The 25,519-nt window shown below is 40.5% G+C and overlaps 2 protein-coding genes across 3 annotated transcripts; one reads left to right on the top strand and one right to left on the bottom strand.

Moving 5' to 3' along the window:
- The first annotated feature begins 259 nt into the window (after nt 1–259).
- Nucleotides 260–12,560, top strand: ggcx (gamma-glutamyl carboxylase). Its single transcript, XM_049603758.1, has 15 exons — nt 260–479; nt 984–1,202; nt 1,294–1,452; nt 4,172–4,337; nt 4,426–4,504; nt 4,601–4,707; nt 4,803–4,966; nt 5,067–5,368; nt 6,571–6,702; nt 9,488–9,639; nt 9,776–9,945; nt 10,080–10,210; nt 10,306–10,453; nt 11,356–11,557; nt 11,657–12,560. Exons 1-15 carry the CDS (start codon nt 455–457, stop codon nt 11,814–11,816), a joined length of 2,316 nt encoding a protein of 771 aa, XP_049459715.1. The 5' UTR covers nt 260–454; the 3' UTR covers nt 11,817–12,560.
- Nucleotides 12,561–12,614: 54 nt separating this feature from the next.
- snx24 (sorting nexin 24) lies at nt 12,615–25,373 on the bottom strand. 2 transcript variants are annotated; one of them, XM_049603761.1, is made up of 8 exons: nt 25,180–25,306; nt 22,780–22,909; nt 22,595–22,678; nt 19,059–19,163; nt 18,686–18,780; nt 18,535–18,564; nt 17,037–17,101; nt 12,615–16,900 (listed from the first exon to the last, which is right to left on the bottom strand). In XM_049603761.1, exons 3-8 carry the CDS (start codon nt 22,655–22,657, stop codon nt 16,830–16,832), a joined length of 429 nt encoding a protein of 142 aa, XP_049459718.1. In that variant the 5' UTR covers nt 22,658–22,678; nt 22,780–22,909; nt 25,180–25,306; the 3' UTR covers nt 12,615–16,829. The 2 variants fall into 2 exon arrangements, with proteins under 2 accessions (XP_049459718.1, XP_049459717.1); XM_049603760.1 differs by lacking the exon at nt 22,780–22,909 and having other exon boundaries at nt 25,180–25,373.
- Between the last annotated feature and the right edge of the window lie 146 nt (nt 25,374–25,519).

Genomic DNA, 25,519 nt, shown 5'->3' with positions numbered 1-25,519 from the left:
AGAATTTTTGTATATTTTTCTTATATATTTAATATTAATTAAGTTTATTATTATTATTATTATTATTATTATTATTATTATTATTATTATTATTATTATTATTATTATAAATGGTACTCTGTAAAATATATTTTTTCCTTTTTTGTCTAAAACACATGCACCTTCCAGCAGGATATGACATATGTGGTTCTCCCTGAGTGGGCGTATCCTTTGGAAGAATCAGCCAATGAACGACGAGCAGCTCTTTCACAACATTCCATTCCCTCCCTACATCCACCTCCTCTGCCTGCCCTGACTAGCCCGAGTGTGTAGGACTGTGACACGTAACTTTGTCCCCTTTCACAGACGTGACCAGGCAGCAGACTTCCATCTGGGGCAGGGAGAGCAGAGACCGGACTTTCCTGACCCCCCTGTCCCCAAAATTAAATCTGTTTTACCCCGAATATTTAGCAGCATGGAGGCGCGAGACGCAACTGCAGGTGAGGCTGTTGTTAGCGGTGTAGTGGTGTGTTGTTGTTTAGCTAATGTGATAATTAGTTAGACCAAGGAGAGGCTGTAACCACTAAAGCTGTGTTTGGTATGTAAATAAGAGCTCAAAATCATGCATGTTCCATAAATAGAGCACAGTAATTTCGTTGACATAGTGATTAATACACATTATCTTGCTCTTTGTCCTAGAAAATACTACATCAGAATCCAGTTTATTGCCAAATAGGCTTTCACATACAAGGACTTTGCTCTGGTGTTTTGATGCATAGGCAAGAAACATGAATATTGAATAGAAAAAAATACACAAAAATATATATACAAATACTATTTAAAATGTGCAAAATGTAACAGTTTAAATTAAAAGATGTAGGTCGCTCTCAGTATTATAAATAAAAAGAAGAGACAGTCGTCCAGAAAGATGTGCGTTAATGTAACACATATAAGCAGACGTGAATGTGTAACGTATCACCTTCATGTTCCTGTTCACCCTCTAGCTGCTCTTGTGGGCAGTGATGGAGAGCAACAATCTACAAAGCAGGCTGCAGCTCCTAAGAAAGATGCAGCCCCTGAAAAAGATGCACCACAGACTCAAAGCAAGATGGAGAAGATCTTTGGGTTCAAGAAGGAGGATCTGACCTCCTGGCACAGCCTGGTGACCCTCTTGAACCGTCCCACTGACCCTGCAGCCCTGGGCATCTTCCGCTGCTTGTTTGGTAAGTTAAGATGCCGTTAGCTCAACCTAGACTGCCTGCTGAGTGTGATTTCTCCTTCTTCACTTATTACTTTTCTGTGTCTGTCATGCAGGTTTGCTGATGGCCATCGACGTCACTCAGGAGCGTGGCCTCAGTCACCTGGACTATAAGTACCTGGATGGTGCCCCTGTGTGTCGCTTTCCCCTCTTCAATTTCTTACAGCCACTGCCGCTGGATTGGATGTATCTGATGTATGTCATCATGTTCCTCGGTAAGTTTCTATCATTATAAGCTCATGTCCAAAAGGTTACAGGTTGAAATGCTCACACTTCAGTGTCTGCTGGGGCTTCCTTTGTGTCTAAGCGGATGCAGGCGTTTTATTGGAGATGGCCTCTGTAGGGAGGCTGTCTGCAGTGAAGATGAAAGCACACATACCAGACCTGCAATTTTCCACTTTTATTTTCCCGCCAAGCCAATTAACTCATGCAAGATTTGTTTGAGTCTCGCAAAGAATGCAAATATGGCCTTCACCACAGTGAGAATGCAAACAGAGAGCAGGACACAGCGTCAATAAAAGTAAATAAACACTGATGAAAAATCATTAGGGTTATAAACCTAGTACTTTACCAAGTGGATACACAAATCCATGTTCTACTCTTATTCTCAACACCTCCAGTATCAGGCAACATCTGTCTCTACTAAAAGTTCACCTTGATTTCACAACACAGAGGAATTTCAACACCACTAAATGTTTTGGTCAATATTTCACATTACTGACATTTCCAGCATTAAACCATCTATTAAGATATTGTGGCAACAGTCAGGGCTGCACAGATAGTAGAATTGTATTGAAATTGCAGTATGGCCAAGTGCAATATCCAAATTGCAGGTGCTGCAATTTTTTGATAAAGGTAAAATGTGTCACAACATACCATTATGATTGAAGCATTGTGGTGCTACAGAAATGCACCTGCCTACAAATCATATTTCATATGTAAGGGAACATGCTTGTTTCATCCAGACCTCAGCAAATAGCATTAAGTCATCTTTTTTTTTTGGGTGAATATTTAATGCAAATATGACCATTTCTGCTAAAATCGCAACTCACATCTGTCAAAAATAATCGCAGCATGATTGTTTTTGTAGCCTCGGCTACAGTGACACAGTTTGTTTTTTTCATGTGGTACTTAAGTACTTTATAATATTTGTCATGTGAAATTAATAAATTAGATTTTTTTAACAGTATACTTAATAATCCAGGACATGTATAAAGTGGCAATAATCATCTCAGACAAAATAAACCAACATGATATGTTCAGATCTAGAACATAGGCAAGGCAAGTTTATTTGTAGAGCACAATTCATACACAAAGCAATTCAAAGTGCTTTACAGAACAAGAAAATGCATTAAAATCACAATACAAAATAAAAACGTAAATAATCATTATAAAATGAACTTTAAAAGAGAAGAGTGCAGATAAGATCCTTTCAGTCATATGCACAGTGAAATAGAGCTGTTTTGAGCCTAGATTTGAACATTGTCAGAGTAGAGGCCTGTCTCACATCTTCAGAAAGACTGTTCCAGATTTTAGCTGCATAAAACTGGAATCCTGATTCCCCATGTTTAGTCCTGACTCTGGGCACCAGCAGGAGGCCGGTCCCTGAGGTCCTCAGAGTACGAGATGGTTCATATGGCACTAACATGTCAGAGATGTACTTTGGTGCTAGGCCGTGGATAGACTTGTACACAAGCAGAGCTGCTTTAAAGTCTATTCTCTGAGCCACAGGAAGCCAGTGTAGAGACCTGAGCACAGGACTAATGTGCTCGTACTTCCTGGTTCTGGTCAGGACCCGAGCAGCAGCATTCTGGATGTACTGCAGCTGTCTTACAGCCCGTTTGGAGAGGCCAGTGAGCAGGCTGTTACAGTAGTCTAACCTACTAGAGACAAATGCATGGATAAGTCTCTCCAAGTCAGGCTTAGACACTATACCTTTGATTTTGGCAATGTTTTTTAGATGGTAAAAAGCTGCTGATGTTATTGATTTGATGTGGCTGTTAAAGTTCAAGTCTGAGTCCATTATTACCCCGAGATTAATTTAATTTAATTTAATTTAACATATAATTGTACATGTTACAATGTAAATTGTACTTACTGATTTTCCATTTTGTTGCGAGTTCAATCACTATACTTTGTGATAACTTTGCATATGTTTTTATCGTGGATGGATTACTGAACAGGCCTACTGAGCACAGGCCCAGGGGCCCAAAGAGTCAAGGGCCCCCCTGGCCTCCTCGTGCGAAATGTCACTCAAATTCATATCTACTGACCAGGAAGAGACTCAAAATGGCCAAAAAAGAAACAAATTTACTTCAAAGAGACACAAAGCGACAACAAAGAGAGGCAAAACTAACACAAGAAGACACTAAACCACAAAAAGATGCATAACGACAACAGAGACACAAAAATATTTTTTTAAAAAGAGACAAAACCATTACAAAGTCTGGGTGTCTTGCTTCTATGTAGGAGAGGTGGTGGGGCCTTTTACATATCTGTGCCTAGGGGCCCCTTCTCTCATAGTCCGTCTGTGGTTTTTATAGAATTTTGTTTGACTTTGCCTAAATTTAGTACTGCGTTCAGTGGACTGCTAGAAAGACAAGGGGTTGAAAAAGCCAGATATCCCGTGGTATCCTAAGGAGTCCCTAGTATAGATCAACCTCTGAATGCCTTCATAGGAGGCGAATGTTGTTTAATTAACCAGATGTTAATTGTTATTCACCGTGTGCGCACATTGGGTGCTGCGGTGCAGGTATCTTGGGCTCAGGTATACGGGAAGATCACTGTTGTTGTAAGGTGTTTGATCCCAGGGGGGCAAAGAGTATTTTGACCGCTGCTGTGCTAAAGAATTTTTGTTACACTGTAAGTTGTGTGTCTGGCTTATCAATGGTAATTAAGATTATTTATTAACTGAACTTGTGTTTCTCATCGAAGGCGCTGTGGGCATCATGCTTGGCTGTTTCTACCGTCTGTCCTGCCTCATGTTCCTCTCAACGTACTGGTACATCTTCTTCCTGGACAAAACAACCTGGAACAATCACTCGTACCTGTATGGCCTCATCGGGTTTCAGCTCACACTCATGGATGGCAACAGATACTGGTGAGATGATCTGTACACTTCTGCCCTGCACACAGCATGTGTGAGCTCAACAGAGAGAGAGACATTTAATTCCTGTGTCTATGTGTAGGTCCATTGATGGATTGCGGAGGCCATCTATAAGAAACGCTCACGTGCCTCTGTGGAATTACACCTTGTTGAGGACACAGGTTTGTGAACTAATGACTTCTAACTGCTAATACTGTCTATTTTTTATCTTGAATTGTTGAGTGATTGAGTAATGTCAATGTTTTTTGTTCCTAAAGATATTCATTGTATACTTCATTGCTGGAGTCAAAAAGTTGGACGCTGATTGGGTGGAGGGATACTCGATGTCATACCTGGCTCACCACTGGTTGTTTGATCCTTTCAAGTAGGTGTTATTCAGCAGCTCAAAGCCGTTTATCACTGACTCATGTATCGCAGTACTCCCACTCTGATCTGTCTGTACCACTCATTATTTTTCAGAGTGATTCTCCCTGTGGAGTTGGTGAGCCTGCTGGTGGTGCACGGAGGCGGTCTTGTTCTGGATCTGACCGCCGGCTACCTGCTGTTTTTTGACGTCACGCGACCTTATGGGATTTTCTTCGTCAGCTACTTCCACTGTATGAACTCTCAGCTCTTCAGCATCGGTGAGTCTTCGTTAAAATCATCATGACTCTTAAAACTCTGCCTTTAATTTGAGGGGTTTCACTTTAACTTCATCTTATTGAGAATGTTAATGCTCCACAGGGATGTTCTCCTACACAATGCTGGCCACCAGTCCCCTCTTCTGCTACCCAGACTGGCCGAGAAGATTCTTTGGGCGCTTTCCAGCATTCCTCAGGGCTGTGTTGCCACTCACCTCCCCGGACCCTCAACCCAGCCCTTCTTGTGTTTACAAAGAGGTTCAAAGCACCAGCAGCGAGCGCCAGGAGACTCCACCTGCCCCCAAAGCTTCCAAAATGAGACTTAAGCACAAGCTGGCCACCATTTTCACTTTAATCTACATAACTGAACAGTTCTTCCTGCCGTACTCGCATTTCATCACACAGGTACGTGTGCCTGCCCCGTCTGTTTCAACATTAAAGATCCAAAAAGACTTTCACGGCTGACTTGATCCAGTAATGAATAGTTGCATAATAGTCTTCCAGCACTTTCTCCACACGTAGAAACTGTGTTTACGAAGATTGTACTTTGCTGTCAGTAGAAACCTTCTCTGAGTCGCCGCACTGACAGTTGCTCAATCAGAGTAAACAGTCATTGATCAACAGCAAACAAGAGCTCAGATTGGTGCTGTCAGCAGGATGGTGAAAGACCTAACGAAGTAGATACTCATCAGCCAGTCTCTGATGTGGACACTTTTCTTTTGGTTATTTACAAATTTAAAGTGTTGGTTCATACACTGATTGGTCTGCCATGAGAACTACTTTTGGTGGATGAGATATTGTCCCAGAAATAACTGCATTAAATGATAGTACTGCCATTTTAAGAGCATTTTATGCCACAGACATAATGATAAAACAATAGCATAATAATGCCAGTACACCCCTCCAAGGAGACAAAAATATTAAAATATCTACAATAATTAAGACATAAAAATGTGAGAATGTGTGAGACACAGAGAGCTGAGACAAGAGGACAGAAGCAGCTTGGCTTGAATTGACAGCAAAACATGTCTCAGAGTAGTTTTTCTTTCTGATCATTCGGTTTTGGCATGGTGAAAAAATTGCGTAGGCACTGTGCCCAAGTCTTCTAATTGTTGGGAAAACCCTGCTGTTTAGTCTGGAAGCATGTTGGCTAAAATGTTGGTGACTATTTTAAGTAAACAAACACTCAAATACAGGTGACCTCTAACTCATCTGGTAGAACGTGCAGTAGGCCTTGGCAGCAGCCTGGATTTGATTCCAACCTGAGGGCCTTTGCCCTTTGCCCTCTCTACTCTTCCTTTCCTGTCACTCCTAAGCTCCTCTATAATAAATAATAAAAGCCCCCAAAATAATCTAAAAAAGACACACACACACACACACACACACACACACACACACACATATATATAAAAACAAGGGCAGTGTGATATAGGATATATTGACACAACCTCAATAGTTACTGCTGGCCTCACTAAGTTGATTATGTACCGGTAGTTATGGTGACATACCTATATACTGATTTATCAAAAAGTGGTTGAAGAGTGACAGATCTTTTACAGTGTGATTTTATTTGCATGGAATTATCCTAATATAAAGTTTTTCTGCAGGGTTACAACAACTGGACCAATGGTTTGTACGGCTACTCGTGGGACATGATGGTTCACTCCCGCAGCCATCAGCATGTGAAGATCACCTACAAAGATGCAAAAACTGGGGAAATTGGATATCTGAACCCAGGGGTGAGTGACAAGGGAAACACCAGAGAAAGAGTATGCGAGAACGACATTCGGTTTGTCTGAATGGTAGGTCAGTGCAGCACAGATAATCATGATGTAGAGTACATATGCACAGGCATGTCAGGTAAAATGGACCCATCAGTCATTTCACGATAGAACAATTTAAGGTTAGGGCGTACTATGCAGGAATTGTTATTGTAGACTTGGCCTCTCCTCTCTGCACTGCTTGTATCGCACACTGCAAGCTACTATTGTAGGACCGCGACATTTGTTGTAATGGAGAAGACGGTACTTCAGCAAGCTAACTTACAGTCAGGTCCATAATTATTTGGACAATGATACAGTTGTCATCATTTTGGCTCTGTACACCACCACAATGGGTTTTAAATGAAACAATGAATACCTGCTTAAAGTGCAGACTCTCAGCTTTCATTTAAGGCTTTTTTCAAAAATGTAGTATGAACCGTGTAGGAATTACAACCATTTCTTCACACAGTCCCCCAACTTTAAGGGCTCATAAGTATTTGGACAAACTAACATAATCATCAATTAAACAGTCAGTTTTAATACTTGGTTGCAAATCCTTTACAGTCAATGACTGCCTGGAGTGTTGGACACATAGACATCACCAGATGCTGGGTTTCTTCCCTGGTGATGCTCTGCCAGCCCTTTACTGCAGCCGTCTGCAATTCCTGCTTGTGTTTTTGGTGTTTTGGCTTCAGTTTTGGCTTCAGCAAGAGAAACGCATGCTCAGTTGGATTCAGGTCAGATGATATGACTTGGCCATTGCAGAACATTCCACTTCTTTGCCTTAAAAATGTCTTTGGTTGCTTTTGCAGTATGCTTCAGGTCAATGTCCATCTGCACTGCAAAGCATCGTCCAATGAGTTTTGAAGCATTTGGTTGAATCTGAGCAGATAATGGTGCCCCAAACACTTCAGCTTTCATCCTGCTGCTCTTGTCAGCAGTCACATCATCAATAAATACAAGAGAACCAGCTCCACTGGCAGCCATGCATGGCCATGACATTACAGTACCTCCACCATGCTTCACTGATGAGGTGGTGTGCTTTGGATCATGAGCAGTTCCTTCCCTTCTTCCTTCTCTTGTCTTCCCATCATTCTGGTAGTTGATCTTTGTCTTATCTGTCCATAGTATGCTGTTCCACAACTGTACAGGCTTTTTAAATGGTTTTTGACAAACTCTAATCTGGCCTTCCATTTCTAAGGCTAACCAATGGTTTGCATCTTGTGATAAACCCTCTGTATTTATTCTAGTGAAGTCTTGTCTTGCTTACAAGAGCAGCAGGATGAAAGCTGAAGTGTTTGGGGCTACATTATCTGCTCAGATTCAACTAAATGCTTCAAAACTCATTGGACGATGCTTTGCAGTGCAGTTGGACATTGACCTGAAGCATACTGCAAAAGCAACCAAAGACATTTTTAAGGCAAAGAAGTGGAATGTTCTGCAATGGCCAAGTCATATCATCTGACCTGAATCCAATTGAGCATGCGTTTCTCTTGCTGAAGCCAAAACTGAGGGCAAAACACAAGCAGGAAGTGCAGACGGCTGCAGTAAAGGGCTGGCAGAGCATCACCAGGGAAGAAACCCAGCATCTGGGGATGTCTATGTGTCCAACACTTGAGGCAGTCATTGACTGCAAAGGATTTGCAACCAAGTATTAAAACTGACTGTTTAATTGATGATTATGTTAGTTTGTCCAAATACTTATGAGCCCTTAAAGTCGGGGGACTGTGTGAAGAAATGGTTGTAATTCCTACACGGTTCATACTACATTTTTGAAAAAAGCCTTAAATGAAAGCTGAGAGTCTGCACTTTAAGCAGGTATTCATTGTTTCATTTAAAACCCATTGTGGTGGTGTACAGAGCCAAAATGATGACAACTGTATCATTGTCCAAATAATTATGGACCTGACTGTAGCTACCTGTTAAACAGAAAACAGGCCAACTCAGTTTTGCCCTCCATCACCATCCTCTCCATCTGAGCTCACCAGTGAAAGTCACAGCAAATTCCAGATTCAACTTTCGAACAAGCTTTGTCCGCTTTATTCTGCAAAACTTGTAACGTCAGTGTGCTTTGATATCTCTGTTGTGAGGCATCACAAATGAGGTGGTGTTTCGTGCAGTAGCGGACGTGACCAAAATAGTGATGGCTCTAACCTTTTATACATAAATGTACAGTTTCTATTCCACTATAGTGAAGGACAGAGGTCATTGCTCCAGGTACACTTATAAGCTTTTTTAGGCTGCTGATTGGTGAACTTCTTCTTTGCGTGTCTTAAGGGTTATAGTTACATCACTGCCTCTTGGTGTGATGTGTTCTTGACAGTGCTTCAGATGAGTTTTTGCATTTTCATTTGGTCTTTTTTTATTTTATTTTTTTTAAATTTTATTTTATAACCATGTGGTTGGAGAGGAATGTATATGAGAACGAAGGAGGGAAACACCCCATTTCCAAAAATACCCATGTCCATGTGGACAAGGCCTAAGAAGAAATTTAGGGAATGCAGGCACAGGGCAGAGAAATGCACTGCCACACACTTCTATTGGTCATTACTAAATATTATGAGGAATTACTTATGTATGAGTCTGTACATTGATCTTTGGGAAAATCCTGCATAGTATAGCTTAAGTTTTGCACCTGTTACATGTTGAAGAAAAACTATTTACACCACTTTCCTGACTTCACCTTTGAGACTGTGACTCTCTTAATTTCAGGTTAGCTGACTACTTATGAATTAATAACCACACTGTCTGTGTTCTGAAGGTTTTCACACAAAGCCGTCGATGGAAGGATCACGGAGACATGCTGAAGCAGTATGCCACATGCCTCCATGCGTTCCTGCCCCGATATAATATCACTGACCCGGAAATCTACTTTGACATCTGGGTGTCCATCAATGAACGCTTCCAGCAAAGGTACGAGAGGGAAAAAGATGCTATTAATGTAATTACTTCAGACGTATCAAATTAATAATGATTTCAAAAAATAACTTTAAACTAACAGTAGTAGGAGTGTGTGTTTTTAAATGTGCTCTGGGCTTTTTTCTCTAAGGATCTTTGATCCGCGTGTGGACATTGTGAGGGCGGACTGGTCACCTTTCCGACCAAACACATGGCTGATGCCTCTGCTGGTGGACCTCTCACCCTGGAGGACCAAGTTTCAGGAGATTGAGGGCAGTTTGGACAATCAGACCGAGATTGTCTTTATCGCTGATTTCCCAGGTTACAAATCTCTCCTTATCTTATCTTTCGATTAGTCGGAAAAGCATAGTTATATTTCTTGTTTGTTGTTTTGTTTAGCTTCATTAATTCTTGGTGCTACACTTTGTGCTAACTGGCAGTATGTCACCTTTTAGGTCTCCACTTAGAAAACTTTGTAAGTGAAGATCTTGGCAACACCAGCATCAGTGTGTTGCAGGGCAAAGTGAACGTTGAGATAGTAGAGGAGAAGAAGAACTACACTCTTCAGCCTGGTGAGCAGATAAAGGTACAGCAACACACCATCATCACCATTAACATTACATTGTTCAACCAGGACACACTCAAGAATTTACAATAATGTGTGTGTGCGTGTGTGTGTAGGTACCTGCTGGGGCTTACCATAAGGTGTACACAGTGTCTGAAGACCCGTCTTGCTACATGTACATCTACGTCAACACCACAGAGTCGGCACTACAGCAGAACTTCACCAAGTTGTTGGAGCTTCAGGAGCGCATTCGCAATGGGACAGGTAAATGTCAGGCAGTTTGAGGGTAACTTAAGGGTAACTAGGTGACTAATGGAGATGACAAGAGAAATGTTAATGGGCAATAATCCAGTTTTTGGCAGTTTTTGGCACAGACAGGCTCAGATTGTTTTAAGTATCTGACAACATTATGGAAAGAATCACTACAGAGATAGACCTTTTTGGTACAGAGTGAGATCCTTTGTTGAAACAGAAAAAGCCCCAAAATTGCTATCACCAAACCCACCAGACTCCATTTAAAAAAAACGGAAATTTTATCAAGGTAAAACACACTTAATTCAAAGTTGCATAAACAAAATAAAACACTTAAAACTGTCTTAATTCATCTCTCCACTGTTCCAACGATCACAATCTCTGGTTTGTTTGGAAAAAAAACCTTAATTCACCTAGTTAGACGTGAAAATATGCTGGCTCTATAGATGCTAAAATTACTGTTTATTTAAATGGAGTCTGGTGGGTTTGGTGATGGCGATTTCAGGACTGTTTCTGGGTAAACAAAGGGGATCTTGCTCTTTAACAAAAGGTCATTCTCTAAAGGATCCTTTCCATAATGCTTTCAGACATTTACGTATAATTATCATCTGAGCCCGTTAGTGGCAAAAAGAAGCACTTATAGTGGACAAATGCCCCAGGTGGTTACAACGCAACCTGTTATGACGTTGCTGGCTGCAGTGCTCTCACAGTATACTGGACCACTTTTTAAAGTGGTTGTTCCCATTAGTCACGTTGACAAAAAAACCTGGGAAAATAGTGTCCATGTTGAAAAATACCCAAGTTACCCTTTAACACAATGAAGGCTAGGTTATCTTAACTATATAGAAACAACCTCACAGATCAGAGTGGCTCTGACTCTGGTGCTGACTGCCTTGGACGGTCTCTTCCCACAGAAACGGAGCCTCTTCCTCCTGAGCTGCAGCCTCTTGTCGCTGCAGACAATGAAGGGGCGGAGGTCAACGCCACCGACCCCATTGTGCAGCTGTTCCTGAAGAGGCAGCGCCGCATGAAGGAGGTGAAGAAACGCAGGGAGGCTGGTGTGCTAGAGCGGCTGGAGCGCTTCGCAGTAAAGAAGTACTACACGATACGGAGAGGGTGAGTGTGTCCTCCAACAGCACAGTAACATGCCAGGTTTACACAGAAAATTCATGCAATGTCAATGTACTGCATTAACTCTGCCCCCTCCCCCCCCAGATTCTTGATGACAGCCATCGCCATGAGAAACCTGGCGGTGGGTCTCCCTCCCATCGAGCAGCTGACCAGAGAAGTCGCCTTCGCCAACATGAAAGCACCCGAGGCAGAAGCCAACCAGGACGAAAGGCTAAAAGATGAAGTCGGTCACGGAGAACTTTAAAGCCGTCGCTGGGACCAGAGATAATGTGCTGAATTGCTGGATCGCACATATCAAACAGATGGGTGTGTGTGTGTGTCGTTACTACTGGACTGTTACTGTGACAGCGCTGCCCAGAAATCAGAGGACTTTTAATTTTCTATGCTTCTGAAATATTTTGCATTTCAGGTTATTTCCTAATGTAAAGCCAGTATTTTTTAAGAATCTGAATTTATGCAGAGGACATTTTTCTGTCATAGCTGCGGCTAAACGTGAATTCTGTACATTAACAGATGTGCAAGATTACATTTCCTGTTTGTTTAATTATGCTTAAGAGTCTTATAAGTGCAATTAAGGCTTGGGGACACTTGGAGACATTGATAATTAATTAAAAATTACAGACATCTATGACAATGAAGTTTGCATTGTATGATCTGCTGGAGGGTCATATTTTAAATACACTAAACTTGAATGCGTCTTTGTTTTGACTGGAAACAAGAAAGCATGTTACTGAACGGTTTTAAGTTTATGGGGACAGATTTTTAGTGAATAACCGAGCTCTAATTTCAGTCATTTTTGCTGGATCATGACAAGCAGATTTAAAATTTTCAGAAGGATATATGGAGGTTTACTCTGTTTAAAGGGAACACGCTTCTCTGATCTTTCACCCTTTAATGTGAGAAACACTGACAAATACAAAACAGTTGTGATCTTGTCAATCAGCCTTTTCTAGTCACTTTTTTATAATAAAGTTCATGTGTTAATACATTGGGTGTCATTTTAATTAAAAATCAACTTGAACTTTCAGTCTGACAGACGAAGTTTGTGGAAATAATGAATTTTATTGGTGTCAGTATTTTACATATTGCCCATCTTAAAGTGCTACAGTAGAATTCCAGTGTTCACTGTAGGTCGACATTATGGCACATAAATGACACTTTTCACAAAGTTAGAGCACAAACCAATGACTGTGTACAAAGATGGACGACATTACCGCTTCCCAAAAGGTTGTCATTGAGGTTCTAACCCCAGATTTGTGAAAACCACCACTGGGGTTCATGTTATGTGCTTCAAACCATTCTGTCCATAAACAACTTGTTTTTTTGTACCTCAAGCTAACCTGAACTGAACCATAGTGTTAGAACACCCTAAAACAGTGAGACAAGAAGCAACGTGCGAGTTTTGCACATCTAGTGTTACACATGGATTTTCATAATAACTAGATATTGGACGCCAAGATGGCGCCTATTTTTAAAGGAGTTAGTCGCCTTGCGCATACATCAGAAAAGCTTTCTAGTTTCCTGGTTTACTTCAGCGGTATGTGGCCCACTGAATATGCGCAGTAGTGTTTCTCCCCCTGGCCCTGCCCACAAGTTCCTGCTTGGCTCATAGACTCTACACTGTGATGACAAAACAGATTTTTAAATAGCTTTTCTCAGCTTGAGGAATGTTTCACAAATATGAAACCGCAATGGCTCAAAAATTCAGAATAGAAAGAATCATAATTGACGTTTGCAGTTTGAGGTGTCCTGTCAACAGTTTTATGGACGTCTATTTTATAAAGGTGGTCCGGGGAAATGCTTTACCGGCCACAGGGGATTTTTTTTTATCCAATAACATGAGTGGCCACTAGGAAAAATTTGCTGCAAGGCTGAGCTGCTTTCCTAGTGGCCTGGGTCACCATTTACTCACGACCCGAAAAAAATGAAGCCAAAACATGTTGATCGCCCCCTGGTGGCTGGCTGCAGAACAGGTCATAAAGCCTGGGTGCATGAGCGGGAACTAATTTGTTATTGTGCAACCTCTGGCTCCAAATGACGAAGATGACAGCATCCATATCTGGGATATTTTTTCATTTTTGTACAGTGGGAGGAAGTGGAGACACGTCCATCTTTACATACAGTCTATGGCACAAACTGTACACAATATAAATACATATAAATCTACAAGATGGATCTCTAGGAAATGATTCACTTTGTTAAAACATAAATTCATGATGTGTTTAGTTGAGGTTAAATGTTCAGGATTCATTTGATTTAGTATAAATATGTAGTTGTCACTGTGCTGTAGTGGAGGTCCAGTCACATAGAAAGTGTCAACAATGAAAACAATGACGAGCGTCATCGGTTACTGCCTAAAGTCTGACATGCAACATAATGTTTCACAAAAGCTACACATCATTTCAAGTGTTCACAACAGGAGATGGTTTGCACCTAACAAAGGACCAACATAAAGACAGTCTGTTTCAGTTCATATTGCACAGTGTTGTACTGGTTCTAAGTCCTTTAAATCACCGTCGCTCATTTTAAAAATGCTCTGTAAAACAAAACACTTTGGATCCCTTTATGATGGGTGACTACGTCACTAATCACCACAAGTGAAAACTGGCCTTTTATATAATGTGTAAATTCATGACTGGTGTTAGTGTTAGACACTGGCCTTTAGAAAATGATATCTAAAGCCTTTAGTTCCTACTCATATACGCACATCTAACATGATTCTCATCTTCATGTGAAAAACGATATGTAGATCTACAGTTACCAACCTGTGTGTGTGAGCAGAGTCTGTAGTTTTTGGGACAGTATAATAGGAACAGGACTGTGTCAGTTCTAGTCAATACTAAGATTTCTGCTTTAATTTAATGATTATGATAGATATTTTTCCTTCAGTTAACATAATTTTTGCACAAGCTGGAACTATTTCAAATGTCAGATTTTGCATTCACTGATGGCAATCAATGAACTCTGTGATCTTTTGTTAAATGTCTTCTGAAATGCAAGTGAAGGAAGCAAGGAGGCATAAATCAGAAGTGGAGAAGTGTCCTTGAGGTCTCTCTAATCCTCTCTGGGGACTTTCACTGACTTTACACACCAGAGTCTGTTTACAGATCTTGGGGAATATTACTACAAATGCGCAGTTGCACTGGCTTCAGAGTGAGCGGCACCAAATCAGACAAATTGCCTCAAGTGATGTCACTTGAGTCAGCATAAGTAAGGGCTGAAGACTACACGTCTCCAAAAAATCTGGTGGTGTGGAGCTATGAAGAAGCAGCTCACCAGACTTCTGCAGCTCCTCATCTCAGGCTCAAGCCATGTTAGCAAAACACATCTGAATCTACAATCAAACGCATTGTGGGTAATGTAGGCACAAGCTAAGGACAATGAATACTTTGAATAAAAAAGATAATATCCCTAGTTTAAATTGTTGCGAGTCTGACACAGCAATAGGAGTGCAATGTTAAATCAGTGGAGTGTTCTTTTAATTGCTCTGTCAACATCCATTTTCCACAACTCCACTAACACCCACCTCAAACTTAAAGGCATACTCCACCTGCAGAATGACGATCTGTATATCAATCACTCACCATGTATTACATTGAATTTGTGAGGACAACCTTTTTCCTTACATGCCTGCGGAGAATGTAGAATCCAAAAATGGAGAAGGTTCTTGATGAAATAAAGTCATTAGGGTCCACATTTAACAAGCAGTAAAATTTAAACTATATAAATACAGTATTTCTAACACTGCCTCAAGCAGTTAGTTTGTGTTACTGTGTGACTTTGGTGTTTTAAAAGATTAGTTTGGATTCACCAAAGTCACACAATAACACAAACTAACTGATAGAGGCAGCAGTAGACCAGCAGCTCCCGTGTTCAGCGAGGCAAAATTAGTGTTTTTGTCAATGGAGTCTGGCTTTTAAGAGAGCATAGATAAGGTTCACTTTAAGTTCAGCTCCCCAATGGAAAGGGCTGTCTGTTTGGGACGTACTGAGCATACGACTGGATAGATGAGACTTGGATTATTCTGCATGAGTTGTGTGAGAGTTCGCTGATTTAAAACGTGGTCCCTTATGACTTCAATGTATGAAGAATTTTCTCAGTTTTTAGATTTTTCACTAACCGGAGGCATGCCAGAAAAACAGTGTTTTATTCACAAAGTTGATGTAACACAGGGTGAGTAACTGATATACAAGCGATCATTTGGGGGGGTGAAGTATTCCTTTAACATGTCATTCCTAACTCACAGGTTGTGCCACATATTTCTGTCTGTCATGGTTACATTTCAAAATGGCTTCGTGCCCAAAACCTGAAGCTCAACACCTAACCAAACGGCTCCTCCAGAAGCCCCACAGAGCTCAGTAGCAAACACTGCAGCACTCCTTCTCGAACATCTGATGCTCAGTAAAAGATCCACATCACAACTCAAATCATTTCCACCCTTACATGTGGCACATAGCCGTCAGCTCCCCGAGAATGCACAAACACACTCGAAATTGCTCCACGCTGACCCACTGCACTCCCTCGCACGGCTCCATTTGGCAGCTCAGAGCAAATTCAAAAACCACAGCGCTGGTGCTACAAAGGGAGTGGCACCTCCCTGTGTGCAGGCCAGGCTCCAGCTCCACACTCCAGCCCTGTGCTTTGTCCTTTACAGGCCTCCTCTGTGTCTGGTAAATTAACCTTCAGTCCAGCTGGCATCAGCATTTCCTCTCTGGTTCCCCAGGGTTTCAACTTCTGGTATTTACTTAGTAAAAGCCCTCAAAAAAGAGCACTTCCCCTACTTTGATCTGCCTCTTATCTCTACTTCCAGTGGATCCTGCTTTCTCTGCAGTTATTTGCTGTAATCTGAAAAAAATCTTTATAGTCATTCATTATTTTGATTCTAATGCCTAAAAAACATCTATGTTAACCTGCCAAACTGTGTCACATATAGTTATATTTTATAGCTGACAGAAGTTGCTTCCTAAAACTATTTTGTTAGGATTCAAATCCACTGAAATCAGTTTTGATTATTTAAAAAAAACAACCGATAGTGATGGTGCAGACGTTAGTGGGTGTAAGGGTTTTAAAAGAAATACCAGTGATTTATTGAAAGAAGAAAAGAAATGTATGGATTTTTGTTTTATGCTTTGGAGAATGTAAATGAGGCTCAGCGTATCTAAACATGTCATGTCCCTCCTGACGCACACCGAAAAATGGTGTGAAAACACGGAGCATCTTTTTGCAATGACGTGCCCTCAGATCCGTGTCAGCAGCTCTACCTTGGTTGAAGATCTGGGTAGAAAACTCCATGTACCACACCTTCGATCACAACGTTTGAGAATGAATCTGAAAGGTAAGAAAAGGTAAGATGAGCAAGAAGAGGGTACAATAGTTTTATAGTTTATTTACCATAAATAATTAATATCTGGAATGATTAAGCACAGGGGTAAGATGATATTAGGCATAGGCAGCCTGAACTCACCGTGAGCAGACGGCAGCAGGTAGGGGTCTCTCAGAAACAGCAAGACCGGCTGATGTGAAAGTTTACTAAGAAAAGCCCAAAAAGGAGAAGTCAGAGGGTCTGTGGGCGGTTACATGCTGCATATGAATCAACAGGATGAAGAAATGTAGGTGGTGTCACTGACATGCCGAGTAAAGTTCAAGTGCAGAGCAAATAGTGACTAACAAAGTTTTCACCAGTTAAAATGGTGCAAAACTCTAAAATCCTCTGGAGTCAAATGATCTGATCTTGTGCTAGCCACCTTTCAATATAACATAAAACATCTGTAACCCTTCTAGCACAGAGACTGACACTACTAAACTGGAAGCGAACAAGCTCCAACCTTCTCTGCTCTTATGAAAGATGTAACGCAGTACCTGCATCTGGTAAAGAATTAAATTCTTATTGAGAGGGTGTGAAGACAAATTCTACCAGATCTGGCAACCCATTATCATCTGTGTCAATGACAAAGTTCTCGCACACTAGCCTGAATTAAACGTGACTCATAAAAGCAGTATAAAGTGGTGGAGCGATAATATTATTTTGTGGGCGAACCTGGAAGTTAATGTCGCCCTGGTTGCTTTCTCCAAAATCCAGTGGGGTTTTTCCATTGGATTTTGGATTATTGCAGAAAATAAGATCAGAGGCAAACAAAAGTTTATGATATGAGTTTTGTTTAGTGAGATAATCTTCACAAATTAACACCGCTTCAGTGATTTTTGTAGCATTAATGCAATTGCCAGAAGTAATAAGCTAACATTAAGCTATAAACAAATGACTCTGTAGTTGCAGGACTTCAGCATCTCCACCACTAAACTTCCAACTTAACTACAACTGGAAAATACTATAAACTAATAAATCTATGAGTTGGACAGTTTGAGTCAGAATAGTTTGCAAGAGCGCAAGTAGAAACACAACAAGGCTGTAAAGGCGGAGTAGTAGCAGTCGCCGTTTACGCATAGGAATTGTAGAGTATGACACATTCAAAGCCCTGATTGGCAGCCAGTGTGAGGGATGATAACAATTAAGAGGAGAAAGCTGTGAGTGGGACAATGGATCGCTTTATTGTACGGAGCAAATTACAACAAAGCACCAGTGAAGACGACCTACCATGAAAAGAAAAAAAACTGTCAGTAGACAGTATCATGAAAGCTTATTTTTTCTTATTTTCATTGTCTTAAGTCGTAACAAGAGTTATAAAACATGTTGTAGAAGCTATTGTGCACAGATATAAATATAGGTCTGCCTAAGATTTTGGCTTCCCTCTGGTGTGTCTTGGGCACAAAAAGTTTGAAAACCACTGATCTAAAGGACCGACCCATTTATTGGACCTTTTGGATCTCTGTGGGTGGGCCTGCGGACAACCTTTGTAGTCTCATTTAGCCACTTGTTAGCAACTGTCTTTTGTATGTATGACATGTAAAAGCTTCAATATTCACAAGTGGGGTATTTACTGAAGCATTTTATGTGGTAGACTCACCTTGATTCCTCTGATTCTGTATCAAATGACCTTAAAGAAAAAGAATGAAAGTTAAGCCACATACTTGTCCACAGGCCTGGCAGCATCCTCTCACACAGATTTTTTAAAAACTGCCACAAACCTGGTCTTTCATTTCATAGATTCAACTCACCCACAGCTTTCTGTTTTTGGCACTGAAGGAAAATGGCGGATATTCAGGAAATCCAGGAATATCTTTGGGAGAACTCCATTTTCCATAATTATAGTCTGGCAAAACAGACAAAACAAAAGCAAATTGCAATGTGCACATGAAGCGGCGGCGGTACACAACTGGAGTGACCTGCATGAACTCTCTGGTGATATTCTGGCTTTGTTTAATCTCCCTACATCTGTACCGTATCTCTGTGTGTTTACTCTGCGCTAGACACAATCTGGATTTGGTAAAAGAAAAGCTGCATTCATGATTCTGACTTCATCTGCATAAAGGAACTTTTTGTTCTTTATTTTCAGCAAACAGTAGGTGGAGTGGCAGTGTGTCGAAGTACCTGCAGGTAGAGCTCCAGACCATGTCTCCTCTGCTCCAGGACTTTGGGAACCCAGTTTCTAACATGTTTGGAGGGGATCTCAGGTGGCTTTATGCTCTTCTTTAGCTGGAGGGATTTGAAAACATCATATTAAAAAATACAGGACAAACCAGCAGTCATACTCAACTTAAAGTCAGAGGGCCAGATCTGCCTTGTGATAGGTTGCTGGTTGGTCCCAGAACATTGTCTAATTCATGATGAAAATGAATTGATTCACAGTGGGATTTTTTTGTACTTTTGATGTATTTAAGGCGCCAAAGTCTATAAAAAGCATCAAAAAACCTAAAAAAAAAAAGTGCCATGGAGGAACCCCAGGACACTCGAACAGAGGCATGGGTTCATCCCTGAATGTCCTCAAATCCTAGAAACGTCCCTACGTACACCTGACCTGTGTGGAGCTGCTGCGACTGGCTGCTAGAGTCCTGTCATTTTGCAGAGGCGGCCCCCAGAGCAAAGCAAGTTGAGTATCCCTGGTCAAAAGCCATCTAGCAGCTCTTTGAAGCTGTCATAGATCTGTCATAATACCTAGATACCAGATGCCGAGATGGCGCCTAATAGTGTTACGCTCGTTGGTTCAAAATGCAGGTTCCAGCTTGGCTCAAAAACTTTACATTGTAGTGGCGCTCAGCTTGAAGAAAGTCAAAAATTCATAATAGAAAGTCATAATTGACAGTCTGCAGTCTGAGATGTCCTGTCCACAGTTTTACAGTGTTGTGGGAAAATGCTTTCTGGCCCACCAGGGATTTTTTGCTGCAATACTGCAAGTGGCCACTGGGAACAATTGGAGGCAGGGCTGAGTGACATTCCTGGGGGCCTGGAAGCTGTAGGCAGAGTGGTGCTTAGAGCTAAATGCTAACATGCCCACGTTTCCTAATTAGCACTAAACTACTATACTACACTCCTACTGACATCAGTGATAACCCACCATGTGTTCACCATAATTGGCAGTTTCCACAGGCTGCAGACATTTTGACTTTGTCATAATGTAAGTCATAGCAGTGAGGCAGCATGTACAATATTAGGACCCTGAAAATGAAGCAGCTAAATGGAACTCTGCCATCAATCATTTAATCATTTAGTGAGCAACTGCCTGTGCATTTAATACTGTGACATGCCAAAGTGTTTTCAGTGTATAAAGGTGTGAAAAGCAAAGCTCCACTGCAAGTCTGCTCGACTACTGAGCAGAACAGGAAGAGGGATTCATCTGTAAATAACCTCAAACAAAATGGTATGGTGAACGTGGTTCACCACCAGAGGACATTAATCATTTATTTATCTGCTGTAGTGATTTCCTGAGCATGCTTACAGTACACACTTCTGGATGTTGTACTAGTAAATAAAGCCAATGTTATGTCTTTGAAATGGGCTACATAAATTATGTTGTACCTACTTTTGTGATCACTGAATTAATGGTTTACTTTGTAAAATCTCAGACACTGAAGGTGGAAGATAGAGCACAACGTGTCATCTTTAGGGCTAGGTATCATTTAAAAAAATTACAAAACCAGTACCCTTAAAGTGATACTGATACCAAAACAGTGCTTCATTTGGTTCCTTTTTTCTTCTTCTTCTTCATTTGATGCCCATTATGTGAATGGAAGCATTCAGCTGTGTAAAATGCCAGCAGATGCCATTTTGAATGTTTTGGTGGCATCTTGGCACACTGTAAAGACACTGCGCTTGACTTCACCACACCCCAGACAAGCGCAGTGTCTTTACAGTGTGCCAAGACACTGCGCTTGACTTCACCACACCCCAGACTCAGTTGTACCTGTTGCAGTGGAGCGCCAATCACATGTCACATAAATATATCTAAGAACACCGGCTGTGATTTGCTGCAAGCAAAACCATACAAATAGACTTTTTCTCTAGATCTGTATACAAAAACGATCAAACGCAAGTATTGTTTGATTGGAGAAGTTCGGATAGTGATCATACACTCCAATTATTTGACAGGGCAACAGACAAAATGAATTATTAATAATATGAGAAAAGCCCTTCTGATGAAACTGCAACCTACACATATCTGGCAATTTCTGTTTGATAATTTACATAAAATGATAACCAATAATTTAAACGGTTGTCAATACATTTTTAGTAGTCTGAGCAATTGATAATCATCTTCTGTTAGCAGACGACTTGGTAATCTTCTGCCCATATAGTGCCGGCCTACAAAAGCTATTGAAGAAAATTAGTATTTCCTGAATTCTTTTTATCTGGTGTTGCTCTCAAAGTGTGTAATGAGATTAAATATCTCAGCCATTATATTGTCAGTGATTAACTGATGATAAAGACATCCACAGACAGTGTCACAAGTTGTATGTGCCAGCTAATATGCTTGCTCACAAATTCAGCATGTATTCAGTTAATGTGAAGATCGCTCTTTTTAGAGCATTTTGCACCCTGCTGCATACTGCCCTGTGGCGCTCCTGTAGCAAGAGCAATACGCAAAGACTTAATGTGGCCTATAAAGATGGCATGAGACTACTTCTTAAACTTCCATGGTGGTGTAGAGCCAGCCGCATGTTTGTAAATGTTGGTGTGCCTACTTGCCCTGCTATAATGTGAAATCTTATTTATCGATATATGTGCAGGCTCTCTGTCTCAGAGAATAGTACCATATCATTCAGGCCTTGTCCAAACCTGAGCTGAGCTCAGTCAGGTTTTCATCTAGACTGGCTCTCCAGCTTGTTTGTAGGTGCAGTTTATTGAATTTTGTCCATTTTTAAGAACTTATATAATGTAGTGTTGGGTATTTCTTGTCTTTTCATAGATATATATAGTATTTTTGTACATAGACTAATGTTTTTTTTTTGTGGTATGCTATGGACCGTTCTCTGTATCCCTAATAAAGTCATCATTTGTACTTTATGCAGTACAGCAAAGACACTGAAACTCTGTTCCATCTTAAATATCAGTGAAAAATACATAATCAACTGTAGTGGTGAATATGTTAACATCAGGGTTCCCACACATTTTTACAGACTTTTAAACGTTTCCATGACTTATCAAGGACCCATAATAACTCCCTTTTTGCCCCACTTGCCTGATGTTTTTCAAACTCTATTCAGACATAATTTCGGCCAGCTGGCATACAGGAAAAGAGAGATGAAGGCGAGGAGAAAATGAAGACACATACAGGATGGTAAATAAAACATTGTCACACATCGATCCATATTATTTTAGGTTGACATGGAAATAAATGTGCTGTTATGTTACAGTATAGTAGATTACTGTAACAATTTCATTATACACAACAAAATTCCAGGAGTTTACCAAAACGTTTAAAGGTTTTTACTAATTTCATGACTTTTCCAGGCCTGGAAAAAATTAATGTGAAATTCCATGGCTTTTCCAGGTTTTTTAATGACTGTGGGAACCCTGTAATATCATAAGGTTTTCACTTATTAAATGCTAAGGTTAAGGACTTGAACATTAAATTTGGACTCATGATAAGGAGGACTTTGTCTGCACTCTGGGGATTCACTGGAGCTCACCATTTTATGCAAAGCGTGGAATTCACTGTAACGTTTCTCAACAGAATGTTGTCTGCCGTTCATCAGCACGTCAATTCTGAAGACCTGAAAGACAGAAAGGAAAGAAGGAAAATGTTGGTACTACTCTTTGCAAAAAGGGTGACTTCTGTTGTTGAGAGTCAGTTGAGGAAAACATGATTTATCACCACAGCCCATCAGCCAACAACGGCCCCTCCCAGTACATCCGTGCATGGCGTGTAGCGGACTGACCAGCTGACTGCAGAGCTGTCAGTTACAGCCTGTGTCAGCTAGTTACCAAGAGGAAACATCTGGCTGCTGTAAAAAAAAAATGTGATCTGTCAGGATTACTGTTCACATCCCTAAAGAGACTTCTGCTTCCGTCACTCTGGATTCTTCTGTAAAACAACGCTCTTCTCACCAATGTTAGGTAAATGAGGAAATTCGCTCTTGAATGACGGCAGTGGTTACTGCAATTCTGTCCTGGCAACATTAACGCATACTGCATCGCCCAAGAGCCAGTGTTATTGACAAATTCTGGAACAACTCAGCAATAAAACGTTTTCATCAATGTGGAAAGAAACTGCAAAAAAAAGGTGAAAAATGTCCAAAAGACACTGATGACATCAAATATATTCACTGTTTTCATAATGCTATAAAAATCCCAGTGGTTTATCACTGTAAAAATGTATATATTCATACATTAAACTCATATGAGATCCTTTATTTTACATGAACATGCAAGAAACGAGCAACGCACTTAGTACAAACAAACAATTTACAGCTTCATTACTGAATAACCAGCATTCAGTGAGCAGATGTGTTCATTCAGGGGTCAAACTGTCCTTAATCTTGTTTTTACAATCTCCCATGCTTATGACATAATCTAGTTTAAGGCGACTCTGTAGCAGACGCCAAGTTCTTTATGGAGCTGGTTTTGTGCATGGGGGGCACTGTCATGTTGAAACAGGACAGGACCTTCTCCAAACTGCTGCCACTAAGTCATAATACACTCTAATATAAAACACTGGTTCCACACCTGGAGGTCAGAACAAGGTAACCTGGTGTTTGTTGCTTTCTTCTTGTCAAATACTGGACAGTTTGACCTCTCAGGGACGCTAAAAGTTAAGGATGCACCAGTCACCAGTCACACTAGGTCAGTATTAGAGTCAATACTGGCCTCACCTATCTCAATATGGTGCTCCAGAATAAGATATAACATAGTTGAGGTTACTTGCACTATGTTTTTATTCTACTTTATGTAAAGCTCACTGAACTGCCGCCGTGTATGAAATATGCTATAGAAATAAACGTGCTATTGCTCTCATGTAGATCAGTTATCATCCATGAAACGACCGAATCGCATTAAAAATTTCTTTGTCAGTGTCAGTATAAATATTCAGTGTTTTCATTATCATTCAATCAAAGCAGTTTTTATGTAAGGAATACAGATTTAAATGAACAGTTTGACATTTTGGCAAATACGGTCATTGGCTGTCTTACCAGGAGTTAGATGAGAGGATTAACATCACAGTCATGTCTTCATGGTATAGCCTATATGACATCTAAGCAGAATCAGAAACACTTAATTGATCCCCAGTGGAAATTGTAATACGTTACAGTCGCTTTCATGTAGAAGCAGAAATAAGAAGTATAAAGTATTAAGTATGTATGCTACAATGTTAACACTAGGATGTAAAATATTTAAAAATATAGAATATGTTTAATGTGCTGAGTATGTAAAGAGTGTAAAGATATAAAAATACGAGCCTCATGCCACATTAAAATGTATAAAACTAGTATGAAAATTTAGAAATATAAAACTATGTGTATGATGCTACAATGTACAACACAATATATTCATAAGTAGAAATAAGAGTAAGAATTATATACAATATATGCTACATATGTGCTTTAAATAAAGGGGGAAAAGAGGTTGTATAAGATTTGTAATTGACAGAAAGTTTGCATTGAAACCTGGAGTTTTGGAGCCTAACCTACAGACTGTGTGCAGTGTAAACTCCCATGTGTGTGTGGAGGCTGACTTACACTAAGAAGTAAAGTCAATATATCTCAGCTTGTGCTGCTCTGATTGTGAACGGTCTTATTTTTTTGCCTCACTAAAACTATAAACATCTAGTGTGCTCCTTTATGGTGAATTTATGGAGGTAAAATGAGTTTAAAGGGTTCATTAAGACTTGATATTAGGTGTCTGATGTCAGACAGCTTCATTTAAATCCAAGCCTATTTCTGTCAGACAGCTGAGGATCCTGTGTGGGCTGGTTTACCCTGTGGCTCTGATTAGACTCATGTATAACATGTTTTACTCTTTAAATTGTTTTTAATAAGTAGTTTTGATCAGTGAGGTGTTTCCAGTGTTTCCAACACAGGGTGAATTCAGTGCTGTGAATAACAGCGACACTAACGCAGTTTGATGTTAAACGGAAGATACTTTATAATTTTAAGGCTCCATAAATGATATGGGAGTTAAAATGAGAAACTGCTAACAGCAGCAGAGCAGACGACACACACAGGTACACACACACTGACTCACACCGACACACAGAGGTTATTATGGAGCAGCTTACCGTGTATCCTTTCTCGATCGAGTTGTTTTCTGACCGAAACGACGGGATCGACACTCGGACCGGGTGATGCATGTTAACGTGACAAACACACAGGTTAGTCAGTAATATCTGGTCCTGAGGCTCACACACACTCTCATAGACACACACACTGCTGGTGGTGGTGGTGGACTCCAGTTTCTCCCAACAACCTGATAAAATCACTGAATTTAAACAACATGGACAAAGACTCAGTGGCGCCCCCTGCTGGACCGGAGTGTGCTGCACGTCACCAGGTAATAATAAAACATAAATAAAAATAAATGAATAAATATTAATCAATTATTTCTAATAATAATAATGA

This window comes from Epinephelus fuscoguttatus, linkage group LG18, assembly GCF_011397635.1.
Source record: "Epinephelus fuscoguttatus linkage group LG18, E.fuscoguttatus.final_Chr_v1".
NCBI lineage: Eukaryota > Metazoa > Chordata > Actinopteri > Perciformes > Serranidae > Epinephelus > Epinephelus fuscoguttatus.
Note: the sequence above shows the minus strand (reverse complement) of the source record. Positions and strands in the feature narration are given on the sequence as shown.

Excerpts from the sequence above, each read along its gene's own strand:
- ggcx (XM_049603758.1), top strand. The coding sequence starts at position 455 with ATGGAGGCGCGAGACGCAACTGCAG. Across the intron at positions 4,338-4,425 it reads ATGGATGGCAACAGATACTG|GTCCATTGATGGATTGCGGA; the intron begins GTGAGATGATCT and ends GTCTATGTGTAG. Across the intron at positions 6,703-9,487 it reads TTGGATATCTGAACCCAGGG|GTTTTCACACAAAGCCGTCG; the intron begins GTGAGTGACAAG and ends TGTGTTCTGAAG.
- snx24 (XM_049603760.1), bottom strand. The coding sequence starts at position 25,251 with ATGCATCACCCGGTCCGAGTGTCGATCCCGTCGTTTCGGTCAGAAAAC. Across the intron at positions 22,679-25,179 it reads CGATCGAGAAAGGATACACG|GTCTTCAGAATTGACGTGCT; the intron begins GTAAGCTGCTCC and ends TCTGTCTTTCAG. Across the intron at positions 17,102-18,534 it reads ACAGAATCAGAGGAATCAAG|TAAACTTTCACATCAGCCGG; the intron begins GTGAGTCTACCA and ends GGCTTTTCTTAG.